This window comes from Homarus americanus, unplaced genomic scaffold (assembly GCF_018991925.1).
Source record: "Homarus americanus isolate GMGI-L3 unplaced genomic scaffold, GMGI_Hamer_2.0 scaffold33468, whole genome shotgun sequence".
In the NCBI taxonomy this organism is placed as follows: Eukaryota; Metazoa; Arthropoda; class Malacostraca; order Decapoda; family Nephropidae; genus Homarus; species Homarus americanus.
Window position 1 is genome coordinate 2611899 of NW_024714177.1, and position 16106 is coordinate 2628004.

At 36.8% G+C, this 16106-nt stretch overlaps 1 protein-coding gene across 3 annotated transcripts in view; it reads right to left on the reverse strand.

Annotated features, from left to right (window-relative positions):
- Window positions 1-16106, reverse strand: part of LOC121876784 (translin-like) — a 30790-nt gene that overhangs the window by 10955 nt on the left and 3729 nt on the right. For all 3 annotated transcript variants that reach the window (XM_042382179.1, XM_042382187.1, XM_042382197.1), the window contains exons 2-4: window positions 9115-9272; window positions 6558-6736; window positions 3245-3393 (exon numbers count right to left, since the gene is read on the reverse strand). In XM_042382179.1, coding sequence (XP_042238113.1) covers window positions 3245-3393; window positions 6558-6736; window positions 9115-9272 — 486 coding nt within the window. The remainder of the gene's footprint in view (window positions 1-3244; window positions 3394-6557; window positions 6737-9114; window positions 9273-16106) is intronic.

Consider the following 16106-nt stretch of genomic DNA (forward strand, 5'->3'; position numbering starts at 1 on the left):
TCCCCAGTGCCGGATTTAGACCTGTGGAGGCCCATGGGCAGCCTCTTTGTGGAGGCTCCCCTCATTATTACTACCCAAGAGGGTGGGGTGGCGAGTGAAGCGAGTCTAAACATATGGGAATTCCGGGGGGCGCTATAAGCCCCCCGGGAAAATTTTGAAATTTGAACACTTCTTTGGAGAATTTTGAAGCCATATGCAGTTATATTGAGGAAATTATAACATTGAGAAATTTTTAATTAACTGTATATTTATTGATAGTGTACAAATTCCCAACACACACACACACACACAAAAGTGAGACATGACTGGAGTCATTCATGTGGTTTCAAGTCGACCAGCCCTGATACACGGTCATAGGAAAACCAGGTACAGGGTTGACAACCCTTTATCCGAAATTCCGAAAACCGAAAAGCTCTGAAAACCGATTTTTTTTTTTTTTTTTTTTTTTTTAAAACAGGGATTAGCCCACCCAGGCATAGATCACTGACCCACATCGGGGCCTGGGTGGCAAAAATGTAATAATAATAATAATTATAATAATAATAATTATTCATAGTAAATAAAAATTTTAATAAAAATACACCAAAATAAAATAATGATAACAATAATAATAATAATAATAAAATATAATAAAATTAATAATAATAATAATAATAATAATAATAATAATAATAATAACAATAATACTGTAATAATAAAATAATAATAATAAAGAAATACAAGAATGAAAAAAAGATCAAAAGTGAGAAACACGACCTAGACCTATGAATTATTATTATTATTATTATACTTTTTATTATATTTTCGCCCCCCAGGCCCTGATGTGGGTCAGTGATCTATGCCTGGGTGGGCTAATACACATTAAAAAAAAAAAAAAAAATCTGAAAACCGAAAAATTCCGAAATCCGAAATGCCAGAGGCATTTCGGATAAGGGATTGTCAACCTGTACTGTATTCATGAATTTCAAGGAGTAGCTAGCCTAATTTCTATCACGCTTCGTGATGAACATAGTTTTACGTGATGGAATAGATAAACATGAATTTTAAAGAATGAAAATAAAAATTATCCAAATGAATAAACAAATAAATAAAATATTGTAATACTGTATATGGAGGCCCCCAGATTATGGAAGCCCCTGGGCAGCTGCCCACTTTGCCCACTCCTGAATCCGGCCCTGTGAATCCCCCCCTTTTTATATTTCTGGACCCGCCCCTGGTATTTTCAAAGCCAACACTAAACCACTTGGAAATGGAGCTGCTATATAAGTTACTACCTATGAATCAACCCACATGAATTTTTTAAATAATTTTAGAAATCATTATCTAGCCTTTCCAGCAAAAATTAGAAATTAATTTTTTGGTAACCAGAGGAGTACCTTATACATATCTAGGTTTTTTATATAAAATCACATATTGTAGTATTATGTTACCGGCGAACCATCTACGAACCCAGGCCATTACTACAGACCTGTTTACCCTGCCTTGAACAGTATGATCTGTGCTTTAATATTGCTGAGCATCGGTCCTATTGCTGTGCATCACTGTTATCGTTGTGACTTTGGCGTATTATTGAGTACTGTACAGACTGTTCATTATCCTGTACGATTGTGATATTGTGTACTAAAGTGATTGCTCCTCCCTCCCCCTCCGCTCTTGTTGGCGGACCAGGTAAGAACTGTTTACTGTATTCCCTTTATGCTTTTGAACGAACGTGTGTGCATGTAACAGAGTACAAGAAAATGAAGAAAATTACGTATATCTAACCAAAATTATGAGTTGAAGAATAACATATCTCACAGCTCAGCCTCAGTGCTACTGGGTGGCGAGTTGGCCAGGCGACACCGCTACACAATTATGTGCCATCTCCATGAATATTATTCCTCGTCATGCCTTGTTTAAGATATTATTTCTTGTTTCTGTTCGCTCAGTGATCAAATCACCTAGCAATCTGTCTTTTAGGAATGCATCCCCATCGCTAAACGGCGCATCCCTGCATTTCATCTAAGCATATGTTATGAAAAACTATGAATACTCTACCTGTATACAGGTGTTGACCATTATACGATGGGGTTAGGGTCATGGAAAACCATTGTAGGGTGATCAATCGTATATCGATACATTACATTAATAACTTATGGGGGAAAATAGGTTCTGTTCCTGAGACCAAGAAGTCTTGATAACTCTGAAAATTTGATAACTCAGAATGGTTAAGAGCCCCATATATTCCAAGTTATCATGGGTTTACTGAAGGAGTGGGATTTGGCTGGAATGTAGTTCCCAACCTGCATTACTGATGAAGGCCTCTTACCCATTAGTTATGGATGGACCATGGCCATGTCAAGATGTACCACATACTCTCACTTGTAATTCCCACACAGGAGGATATTTATGCCATTATATATAGTTCTGGAACACAAGAATGACCCTCCCATGTAAAGTGACAGTGATATACTGTACAGTATATGAAGATAGTGACTTTCCTCATGGTTTGACTACTGAATCTAAGGACAATCTGAGTGATGGGGGTGAGGAATATGCTGATAATACTGGGGTAGCTTCCATAAGCCATGTCTCCACTCATGAGCCTCCTACATGGGATTGGAGTGATTCTTTATTTTTTCAACTTGACATTTGGACTTTGATGATACTATAAATCAGGAGGTTATGGTAAGATGCAATTGTTTTTTATGATTCAATTTTTATTTTTCAATATTCCCCCATCCAGTGGGAAATGAGCACAAGTTGCCATCACTGTCCTCATAGGGTTAAGGAAGGTGGGTAAGCGGGAACCTAGGAGAAGGCAGTAAGGATTGAGTTAGGTTTGTGTGGGCAAGGAGAAGTGTAATATTGTAAAGGCAGATAAATGCATGAAGAATGGAAATGCGTGCAAGATAGTAATGTTAGGAAAGGTTTAGGGACAGGTATAAATTAATTCATGTTTTGGGCAAGCTGAGTACAGGGGTATATATTAACTACAGTAGTGGATAAATTAAGATTTGGTTAGGCAAGTTTTGGTTAAACTGAGTTTAAGTTGATAATAGATTAAGCTATCATTTGGTTTAGTTACATTACATTTAGATTAGGCTTAAACTTGCTTTGTTTCAGGTTTGGCCAAGCTTAAGATGTGGATGGTAACTCAGAAAGAAAAAAAGTTATACATCAGACACAATGATAAGATACATATTGAAATGATCTTCCAATGACCTTAGTGAAGTGATAAATAAATACAGAAGAGAATTCTCACCTGCACTAACTGAATTAATGGCAAGCCTTGAGAGTTCGTGGCTGATACCAAGTGTACCCTGGAGGTAGTCTTCCAGGTCCAGGTGAAAACCTCTCTCTCGCTGTGTACACAGACCCAGGGACTTGGCCACTTCTTCATGGGGAGCTAAACTGTGGGCAGCAAATTTTTCATTGAAAGAAAACAAGATTATATACAATTGGTGCAGAGCTCTTCTGGGGATGAGAGATTTTGGGGTAACGAGACAACTTTCTCAAACCCGGAAAAATCCCACACCCCTGAAAATTTTCTGGGTATTGGAAAAAGTTCCAAGAGTTTAAACTACAAATCTTGCACAGACAGACACTGGCCCACATCCCCAGAATGTTTCTGGGTGCTAGGGAAAGTTTTCCTAGATTCTAAGAGAGTCGAAACTAAGCATCTCATCTTGCATGGACAAACACTCTCCCATTATATTTAGATGGTGGGCAAGAGTGAAAATTTTTACGGCCAGCAAAAAAGTGCATAAACTTTTATTCACAGAATCTGTTCTAATGTGTTAGAGATGAATTTGATACCATGATGATCCTGAATAAATTATCTACAAGATTGTTCCAATACAAAAATCCTTAAACAAAATATTTCAACAAGATATAATGATGGGGGGGGACTCAATTTTTTATGAAAAAATATAAGAAATGTTGATACCAGAATCAATAAAATCACTTATAATTAGAAACACCATTTTTTTTTACCCAAATAATCCTGAATAGTTTATCTAAAAGTTTGGTTAAATGAACCTATTAAAAAAACTAAAAATCTATATGATATGGGCAGTCAAATAAAAGTAAAGTCATCCCTTGGTTACAGCGCACTTGGTTATCGCGATTTTCGTTATCACACCTCCATCAAAATCTGCACACCTGCTGTTATAGCGCATTTTTCAAGCTGAGAATTTCGTTATCACGCAGTTGCCTCCAGGTGTATTGTTACCCCCCTTGCTTCACCTACATCTATTGAGGATAAAATCTTTCACCTACAAATTGACAATAACACATTTGCTGTAATCAGACATATCTAAGTTGCCTCAACAATTACAACCCCAGTTGCAATTTCAAATTATGTGTCATTACTAAGGAATAACGAAGTCTTGGGTGCACTCTAAGATTGAGAGAAAACGGAGGACTCAGGCGTCCTGAAGCAACGAGAAAACGGACTCCTCAGATGGGGGACTCAAAAAGCATAGCTACATGTTTTGTGGACTCTTTATTTGAAATACTTCATAACATTCGATACCATAATATCCTGACCACTGGGGCTAGTTATACAGACTTTTCCCTGTGAAAAAGCCATATTACTGTCGTACTTGTGGTGGGATGTATATCCTAGACAAGGTTCTTCAAACTCCAATAGCACGAGCAGTAGATATATTCAATAAGTAGTACAAGACTTGGCAGGATAACCGACAGGTACAGAAAAACAGGGACAAGCAAAAAGGACTCCGTGTCGTAGCCAGGCCGAAGCCTATCTGAGGGAAGTTAGCTAGCTAGGCAAGGAGAGTTGCTAGACATTACTAGGACAATAAATGAGGTCCTCTAGTTACTTGACTAGCGCGGTACAGACATAGTACATCGGGACATAGTAAGTGAACATAGGCATTAGACATAAGCATAGATATCAGACCTGCTATAATAATATGTAGTAATACAGACATGTGAATAAATGGTACAATGAATGGTAACAGAGTCTTGCCGTCAGGCGTGTTCACATATCTGGGTATTTACATATCTATACAGTACTCATTTTGAACTCCATGTACTAAGCTAAAGGACTAAAAAAAAATTCTCTTGTGCAAACTATGAATTTTTTTACCCAAATTAATCGCTACCTTGCAAGGATTCCAACTATGCAAGTTATATTCTCTTAAGTCAGGTCTGTGACATTTTAAAAGAGAAAACTTCAAGCCTAAAACAAAATTCATCCCATTAATCGTTATCACTGCTAACTGCCCCCGCTGGCTGGCAGGAGGAGGGAAGGTAGGGTGTCAACACCCAGGAGGGGAGATTAACGTGTACTCAAGAATTATAAAAGGCAGGGAGTTTTAAGTTTTTCGCTTATAAAATGTCACTGACTTGATTTAGCAAAATATAACTTGCATTGCTGAAATTTTTGCAGGATAGCCATTAATTTGAGTATAAACATCCCATCATTTGCACTAGATATAAAAATTTTAGTAATTAACTTAGTATATTTGAGTACAGGTTGTGATAATTTATGCAGTTGCGAAGCTTGGTGACATCACTAGTGTATAATGCGTCTCCATATGCCCTGGTTTATTCATTGATCAGTTGTCTAGTGCAAAAGTAGCCCAGTCGAGGCATCATGTATCAATTAATTTCAAAATAGAAATTATAATGTAAAATGTTATAAGACAATGGTTTAGTAGTGCTGTTAATGTGTGTGCTGTGTAAGTGTCTTGGCATGTCACCTCACCACTTGACTCCTGAACAAACTCTTCATCAACTTCTTCAAATTCTACAATGTGCTTGGCAAGCTCAACAATACTTCTTTGAATGTTTGGTACACACACACACACACACAGAAATTAAGACAACAAGCATCCAGTTAGGGTCTTTTTGGGTGACTGCATGGAGGCAAATTAAAAGATCGGCTATTGAGGAGTTTATCGCTTGGCAACACTGGTGCATGTTACACTTCTTTCCACTCCATCTCTTCAATCACACATACCTTTCTGCTTTCTCACTCCATATTTAAAACTGTTGTGTAATGTAATGTTGAAGGGATACAACTTAGCTCATTTCTACTTATGACAATCTCCCTAAAAATACTTTAACTTTCGTGTTTATTCAAGACATCTTCAGGTCATGAGACCCACTAATCCTCCACCCAAGAAAGGGTGGCCTCTGACATTCCATCAGAAGACCAGTAATATGAGACCACTAATCTCCCACCCCACTTCCACCTGACATCGAGTCAGGTCAACCCCCCACCCCAAAAAATACTTTAACTTTTGTCTTTATTCAAAACATTTTCAGAAAATTCTCTCGATTTCCAACCCCGGAAATTTTTTTCCTTAAGCCGTAAATTTTTGGAAAATTCTGGCTTTGGGAATGATTTTCCGAGCAAATTTCAATTCCGGGTATCAGAGATTTCCGGGTTTGAGGGATTACAGCTAACGGAGCTATTACTGTACCCAGTACAGTACCATCAAATTTATAAATCTACTGACTACTAATAAAGGTGGAAAATAATAAAAATGCAACTTACATAAAGTTAGGTAAACATTTGTCCTGTTCTTACCAGAGATCTGTCTTACCGATTCTCCTCTAAGTATGTAATGAGGCATGTGGCTGCTACCAGTCGCTGCGTGGTCCCTCGGAAATTGTGGTGATATCGGTAGAACTCCCCAGGAGGGACTTTTTCCTGCAGTGCTTCATAAAGGGCTGGAACCTTTGTCAGTTCTGTATGACACTCTTCACATATTGTCTGAAGATTCTGGAATTCCAATAAATTTGGCATGAAAACTTCATTTGAAGTGAGAGTAGATTTTCATCTGATACACGATACAGGGGTTCCTCGCTACACGTTGTATCAAAATACTGTACGTCATTTCACATAGTATACATCACTAACAAATACTGTATAGGGAGACATTTTCAGTATACTTTACATCAATTCTTTCACATATAAGAGTCCATTGTCTGCATCATCCATTATTTTATAGTATGCTGAAGGTCTGTGTGTGTCCAAATATGATGCATAAATATCTGTACAGAAGTGTTAAAACCACAAAACAATGTAAAAATATCCATAAATATTAATAAAAGTGGTCTACAAATGTTTCTACCATTCCAAAAGACGTCAGTCACCTCTCACGCAAATTTGTGCTGATGCCATTATTATGTGTTACGTAAGAACAGAATTTGCGGAAAAGTCATTTCAATGTCCTTGTGTGCTTGTCTACTGTACAGTAATATAAAGATACAAGATAAGAAAAGAAATAATAGTGTATAGGTACAGTAAGTTCTCGCTTAACGTCGGGGTTTCGTTCCTGAAAACGCGATGTTATATGAAACAACGTTAAGCGGATTAATTTTCCCCACAGGAAATAGATAAAATACGGGAGTTACATTCCCCAGCCTCCCTTTGCCTCATGAAATACATTACATATTCAGTCTCTCCTCGACTTACGACGGGGTTCCGTCCCGACGACCAGGTCTTAAGTCGAAAAGGAGAAAATAATACATATAAATTCTAAAACGGGTGTCTCTTTTTCTTCTCAGCACAACGAGAACTCTCACTTTTATGCTTGCTAGCCATTTTAAAAGGAATTACAAACAAATTTTGTCAGTACACAGCGCAATCACTAACGTCGGGACTCGAAAATATGTAATGTGAAAAATATTTTATATGACCATGGCCGTCGTATGTCACCGGCAGCATTTGCACCAAGCAGCAGCGTCAAGCGGTCTTTTGCCGCTTTAAAACCTGGCACTCTTTTCTCCTCCTTGGGGGTATAGGTCCTCTCAGGCATCCTCTTCCAAAAGAGACCAATCTCATCCACATTGAAGATTTGCTTCGATGAGTAGCCTCCTTCCTAGATAATTTAATCTGCTTGAATTCAGGCGGGAATGTCTCGGCAGCAACCGTATTTGAGCTAGCAGCTTCACCAGTCATCTTGATGTTGTGGAAGTTATAACGACACTTAAATCATTTAAACCAGCCTCAGCCGGCCATAAAGGTCTCATCCTTCGATCCTTCACCCTCTTCTGCCTTATGTCATCTAACAAGGATCTGGCTTTATGCTAATTTTTTTTCAATTAGCAAATGAATGGATTTCCAGGAATGGAACCCCTTCATATATCAAAGGACACCTGTACTGTAGCTGCAAATAATGTTTTCTAACTCCCTTATGAGGAGATACACTTGACTAAGTCTTCTAAGGAATAATATAACTGACAAGGTGATCCATATTCAAGATACCCAGTAGGTTTAACCAGCAATCAGGAATCAAGGAAGTGAATGATGACGAAGTTCATCTTATGGATGTAATGGGCCCCTGTCTCATCAACAGAACATATTATATAAATGGGTCAATACATCTGATATTATATTCAGATTCACCACCCTGTAACTTTCCACTGTCTATGAGTAAGACATGAGTTGTACAAATGAGAGGGCAACTCTCCCAAGAGGGAAGAAACCCATAGTCAGCATTGTATGTAAGCCCGCACTGCAAGGCCTTTAACTGTCAGTCCCTCACAGCAACTTATATCGTTTGGACGTGACCAACGTTTATATTACATAAACGCCGTCCCTTTCTCATTCACTCATATATAGTGGAACTTACGGTCGATCTACACTCAGGAATTATAGATACAATCCTTTTATAATAAAACAAGGAACTACAGTTGAGTTTCGTTACTTAAACCCAAATAATAAACATATGTGAACGGCCTGGCTAATTGGACAATCCAGCCGATTCAGGAAACATAGGTACATATAAAGAAATAAGGAGGTAGAATAAAGTGTGATGTGTTGTGACTAAGATTAATAGGAAAGGGAATGATAACTAAAAGGCTAAATGAGTTGAATCTCTGTCAGACTGGGTTAGAATTTCAAATTTCTGTGTATGTATTTCAATTAGGCTCAATAATTATAAAAACTTGTCATGTATAAGGGTTGATAACAAATATTTATATTATGTCATTAGAAGAATTATCCAGGATGGAATCTGAATTTTTCTCTCTGACAAGCTCTTCCCCACTAGTGCACAAGTATGCTGGAATCAAGTCCAAAGGACACTCACACTCATTCATTGTCATTCTACATCAATTTAGTAAAATTAGTAATAAAAAACAATGTTTCTCTACCTGAATTCCTTGTGTGTTGTGCATCTTTTCAAGAATAGTATTAATTGTGTAGGAAGTTTTCTCTAGGTCCCTCACAGCTGACTGTACATTTTCCCGTACTTCCGTTTCTCGTTCCACACATGAACCATATGTTGAGAATGCCGATGTAATATCCATGGCTGAAATGCAAACAAATTATAAATGTAATGTACCATACAGAACCTTTTAACAATACCTGTCTCTTAAAATGTTGGAAATCTAACTAACCTGCCATATCTTAAGAGATACAGAGTAATCTCAGTTAGGTTAAGCACAGTACAATACAGGTACTGTACAATACAGTATCTCAAATGTACTTATGTCATCACCAATAAATGTAAACCTTCACTATCTCCATTTGCTGTGTCTTTTTATGTGAGTTTCTTTAATGGCTCTTACTTTTCCAGATCTGCCCCCAATCTAGCTTTGTGACAAGAATTTATAGAAATCCTTGGGACAACAGTAGAGGAATATATACCCCAAACTCAAGGGAGAGAGGGAATAATAACAGGATGAGTGATTAGAAAACTAGGAAAGCCATCAAAAGAAAATACCAGCTGTGGATGATATACCAGAGCACAAAACATCATGCAGACTATGTAATATACAAAAGAAACTTAAATGTGTCTATCAGGATATTAGATCAACTACTGTACATGGCATTTATAGATGAAATTAACCCAAAATATTAGCATCTTGTAGGAAGGTCTCTGCTGAATAAAATCATCTTACTTTAGCCAAATAAATTATTAAAAGTGGCATCTAATATGCAGTGCAGGAGTTAAGAGAAAGCTAAAATATTTTATGCATATACCTTGAGCAACATTAAAACAAAAATACTGTTGGCTCTCTAAAGGACAAAAACAATGTGGCCCTGGAGAATGATAAACAGACTGCAGATGCCCTAAATGTTTAATGTGCCTTAATGTTCATATAAGAGATAAAGTATAACACGGATAATGCATACCTCAGGGGTGGAGATTGAATTGGTACTAATTTTAGTAGAGATAGTAAATCCACATAAATTCATTAAAAGGAAAATAACTAGCTTAAAAAAGTAAACTGCACCAATAGTGTCATAGATGAGAATCATGTTTTTTTTTTGTCTGAACTTAACACTCGCACCAAAGAAGGGTAATTTCTGAGAACAGCACTGCCACCAGAAAAGAGTTGTTCGATTTCATTCATGTTTTCCACAGACGTTCTTATCATTATAGTAAGGGTGTATTTTTTTTTTTTATTATTTATCTACAATCATAAATGACCTGTAGTGAGCAGGGCATGAAGAATGAGGGAAATTGAGGGATGAAACACAGTGAAAAACTGATCATATGACACTAAAATTTTTGCTGAGTTTTGTGTGTGAAAAAAAAATTACTTACCGTAAATACTCCTCCAAAAAATCTGCGTGTTCAGTTTATTTACAACTGATCCACTCGGTCCAAGTATACTCTCACATCCACAAAATATGTAAAATTACACCAGGACGCTTCAACAAAGTTGCTTTCATTGGTACCAGATATCATAAAAAGTACTTTCAGTTTAATATGGCAGAGGTCCAGGGGGGCGGGGCTCCCAGGCTAAGAAGTTAGGTAAGGTAAGTTGGATTCTTTGGTAGGTTAGGTCAAGTTCTATTAGTTTCTAGTTATTATTGTCTCTTTTTAAAATACTTACTATAATGATAAGAACATTTAGAAAAAATTAACGTAATTGAACAACTCCCTCCGTTTGTAGTGGTGTTCTCATACATTACCCCCCCCCCCCAAAAATTATATATATATATATATATATATATACAGTATATATATATATATATATATATATATATATATATATATATATATATATATATATATATATATATATATATATATATATATATATATATATATATATATATATATATATATATATATATATATATATATATATATATATATATATATATATATATATATATATATATATATATATATATATACACAGTGACCCCTCGTTTAATGAACACCTCGGTTAACGTAATTTCGATTAACGAACTGCCTTCCATAAGGATCTTCAATTCGGTTAACGAAAAAAAATTCGCTTAACGAACTTCTTACGAACCTACCTCAACATGTTTTCGCTTGCACTGACCGGGCAACCAGCTTTAGTATCAGTCCGCCAATACATTAATCGGTTCTAGGGCTTAAATTCCTTACTATTTTTGTAAATATCAAGAAGTTTATACTATTCAATAATATTAAAAGTTTAATATTCAATTTTTTAGTCATTTTAACAATTATTGAACAAAATTGAAGGTAAAGTGACTAGTTTAATGCGCGGCATCCAGCCTCTTAACACAGCAAACAGGCGTCAGCCTCTCTCTGTTTTCACTGGAGGTAACATCTTGCTTGAGACTCTCTTCAACTAAACGCTTTTTTTCTGTGTTTCCAAGCAAATTATTGGTCATTTTGAAATATATTTTATATATTGACAATATATAATGCAGTGCAGCGTTGATTTAAAGAAAATAATCTTGAATTAAACCAGAGCTAAAATTTTATGGGTGAAATGGCACCATGGGGTGACTTCTCTTCCACCCCAATGCCTTCTCTTCTTCCTTCTCCTCCACCCCCATTCTAAATCCCATCATCATCATCATCATCATCCAGGAGCCTTCTACATACACACCTCAAAGTAAGTGAACTTTTCTACCATTTTTGTTGAATTTAGGAAATTTTCGGTGAGCTGGAACCAATTACCCAAAAACCCATTGAAACAATGGTTTCGGTTAACGAACGACCTTCTGGAACGGATTGAGTTCGTTAACCGAGGGGCCACTGTATATATATATATCATGTAGTTCCACAATGAAAACGTGGATAAGATAAATCTTGATAAAATCTCTGTCCATGTTATTCAGTTGACTCTGAAGATGTCTTGAATAAAGACAAAAACTAAGGTGCTCCATTGTTTCCCTTTTCCCTGTGTGATTTTATAAAAAAAAATTATATACAGTATTGTGGAATTTTTAGACAAGCTTAATGATATTGTCCCAAGTATCACATTCAAAATTGAAAGAGAAATAAATGGATCCCTTCCATTCCTTGATATGCTTATCATGAGAAATGGCCAAAACTACAAATTTAAGGTACAGTATTACCCCGCCTAACGCGGTTTCACTTAACGCGTTTTATCATATACGCGGTGCCTCGCCAGAGCTGAACTTTCACTTAACACGGATTTTTTCCACATATACGCGGTGAGTGTCCGGCTCGAGACGCTATTTTTAGATTTGCCCCACCCGCCACCCTGCCTGACTGCCTGTTTTAGCTCATAAAATTCATACAAATTACCCAGCCAGAATATAATTTACATTGCTGGAATTCTTATAATTTGGTGATCATTTTGAATATAAACATCATATATTTTGCATTAGACATACAAATTTTAGATAAAAATTTTTCTCAGAGTAACTATGTTATCTTTTGTGCAAAATATATGACATTTATATTCAAAATATTCCTGGTCTTACAAGGAATCCAGCAATGTCAATTATATTATCCTAACTTTAGTTTGAGGTATTATTTATTAAAATTTAGTGGTTATCCCACACATCTCCTTGGGACGGTTGGTGGGGGGTGGGGGGGAGGGAGGGACCGACCGACCATCTGTTACCCCGTGAAGAATTATTATTTTTTTTTATTAACTGAAGATATTTGTTTTAGCTCATAAAATTCATACAAATTACCCGGTCTGAATATAATTTACATTGCTGGAATTCTTATAATTTGATGATCATTTTGAATATAAACATCATATATTTTGCATTAGACATACAAATTTTAGATAAAAATTTTTCTCAAATTAACTATGTTATCTTTTGTGCAAAATATATGACATTTATATTCAAAATATTCCTGGTCTTACAAGGAATCCAGCAATGTCAATTATATTATCCTAACTTTAATCTGAGGTATTATTTAATACTAAACGTTAAAAACCCTGGAAGGGAGGATTGGTGGGGGGTGGGGGGGGGAGGGTTGGGACTGACCGCGCGGTTGGAAGAGGGGGGGAGGCAAGGTGGGGTACTTTGATTGACAGATAGTGTTGTGAAGATTATTTTTTTTTTTATTAACTGAAGACATTTGTTTTAGCTCATAAAATTCATACAAATTACCCGGTCAGAATATAATTTACATTGCTGGAATTCTTATAATTTGGTGATCATTTTGAATATAAACATCATATATTTTGCATTAAACATACAAATTTTAGATAAAAATTTTTCTCTAGGTAACTATGTTATCTTTTGTGCAAAATATATGACATTTATATTCAAAATATTCCTGGTCTTACAAGGAATCCAGCAATGTCAATTGTATTATCCTAACTTTAGTTTGAGGTATTATTTATTAAAATTTAGTGGTTTTCCCCCAAAAATTTCTCTGAGAGGGAAGAGCCGGCAGTGTAGTGTGAGAGGGGGAGGGAGTTGAGTCCATTATTTGAATGGACATTAACTTGGCGACTGTATTTCTCTATTTCTCTTAAGTATTAATTGTGTGCATGTACCATCATAAAATTAAGATGTTATTTTTACTACAACATAGGTATGTGCCTTCAAAAAGTGGAGTTTGGGGGTCGGGCCGGTTTCTATTGGAATTAATCCCATATGTTCTGTTGTTCACTTAACGCGGATTTCACATAACGCGGGACCCTCTGGGTTCAATTGACCGCGTTAAGTGGGGTACAACTGTATACAGAAAGCCCACACAGGTAGACAGTTTCATACACTTTTTATCAAATCACCTGGAGTCTACCAAAATGTCAGTTTTTTCTGCTATGTTCTTAAGATGTCTGCGTATTTGTGACTGAATTTATTGACGATGAATTGAAACACATTCGTTCCATTGCACAAAAACTCGGGTACCCTTCTGTGTTTGTTGATCTTTGTTTTAAAAGGGCTAAAAAATCCTTTCATTCCTCTCAAACCAGGCAAATTCCTACACTTAAGAATATTTTGACTCTGCCCTATCGTAATGAATTTGTCCCGTTAGTTCGGTCCCTCAAGCTACTAAATATTAATGTTGTTTTCAAGTATGACTCAACCATTACCAATATGTTAATAAGAAATAGCCCAAGTTTGAATGTAAATGGAAGTGTTTATTGTATTCCATGTAGCAAATGTAATTGTAATTATGTAGGACAGACAGGAAAAACACTGCAGCTCAGAATCAAACAACATAAGTACAATATCAGAACAGCATCTGTAAGCAGTGCCCTGTTCGTTCATGTTAGGAATAATAATCATCCCATTGCTTGGGAAAAAAGCTTAGAAGTATTTAAATCATCTTGTGTCTCAGAAAGACTTCTGGTTGAAGCTAGTTTGATTAAGGAATTAAAATCAATAAACCTTAGTGATGGTCAGTTCAAAACTGATAATATGTTACATAAATTTATTTGTCAGTGGCCCAAGGTTAAAAATGCTTTGAAAACCTTTGATCTAGATGTATGATAGTTATTTCGTGGGTCCCTTATTTTTGACTTGACCTGACTAGTCACGACACCCCCCTTCTCTTAAGCTCCTCTACGTGTGTGTTGGTGTAGGGATTAGTGGATGACATCATTATGACCTGACCTCATGTTTTATAAGGCCCGCGTAAAGTGAGAAACGCATAAAGTGAACAACATAACATATGGGATTAATTGAAATAGAGACCGGGCCGACCCCCAAACTCCACTTTTTCAGACACAATACCTACGTTGTAGTAAAAATAACTTCTTTATTTTATGATGGTATGCACACACAATTAATAATTAAGAGAAATATCAATAATATTAGGTTTTTTAACACTTACATTAGTAGAAAAGATGGCTGGGCACACGGGGATGGGGGATTGGTTCTGAGGCAGGGGGCAGATTATTGGCCCTCACCTGTATCACTTGTATCAATTGTATCACTATTCACCACAGAGGCTTGCAGGGCCTCTTTGTCAAACCCCTCAAAGTCCATATAAGTCCATATCCTCACTATCATTATCACTATCACTGACTTGGGCCGGCTGTGGTGGGTGGCGGGTGAAGAACTCGGTAATGTTTTGATGACTGGGCGACCTTGTGCGCACCCTGCTCGCGCCGCTCTCCGCGTAAAAGGGTACACACACCACGGAAAGTGAGCATTCCGTGTTCGGCAGGGTACCGCTTAAACGTGGAAACGCGTAAAGTGGGACCGCGTAAAGTGAGGGTTGACTGTATATAGTGTTGTACCGCGGCTCACAGTAAGAGTGTCAGGCGCCATATTGGTTCATTGTGTAGTCAGTGCACCACTGAACTTGTTGAAATTTCGTCTTTTGATGTGGAAATTCGTGTTATTTTTATAACCATTTTGTTATACAAGTGTACAATTGTAACAATGAATCGTCAAAAGCGAGTGAGAAAGCTAATAACCCTTGAAAAGCTAATAACCCTTGAAACTAAGAAAGAAATTATAAATAAACAGACAAAGTGCCTGTAAGACAGTCACCAAAGAGGGCTAGGAAGGATGACTCCTCTCCTTCCACCTCTTCTCCATAATTCTCTCCTCCCCCCTCCCCCTCTGCCTCCTGTCCTGCATGCTGAACAACACTAAGGTAAGATACAGTACCGTATTTTTTACAATTTCCTCAGAAATTTTTCAGTGTTAAGTGGTTGTATTTGGGGGCCTGGAACGGATTAATCCTATTCAAGACATCTTCAGAGGCAACTAGATTACATGGACAGAGAGAGGCTTAAATATACAGGGTGACCTAAAAACATGAGGTCAGGTCATAATGATGACATCCACTAATCCCCACACCAACACAACCGTAGAGGAGCTTAAGAGAAGGGTGGTGACGTGACTAGACAGGTCAGGTCAGAAAAAAGGGACCCACAAAATAACTGTCATACATCAAGATCAAAGGTTTTCAAAGCAGTTTTAACCTTGGGCCACTGACAAATAAATTTATGTAACATAT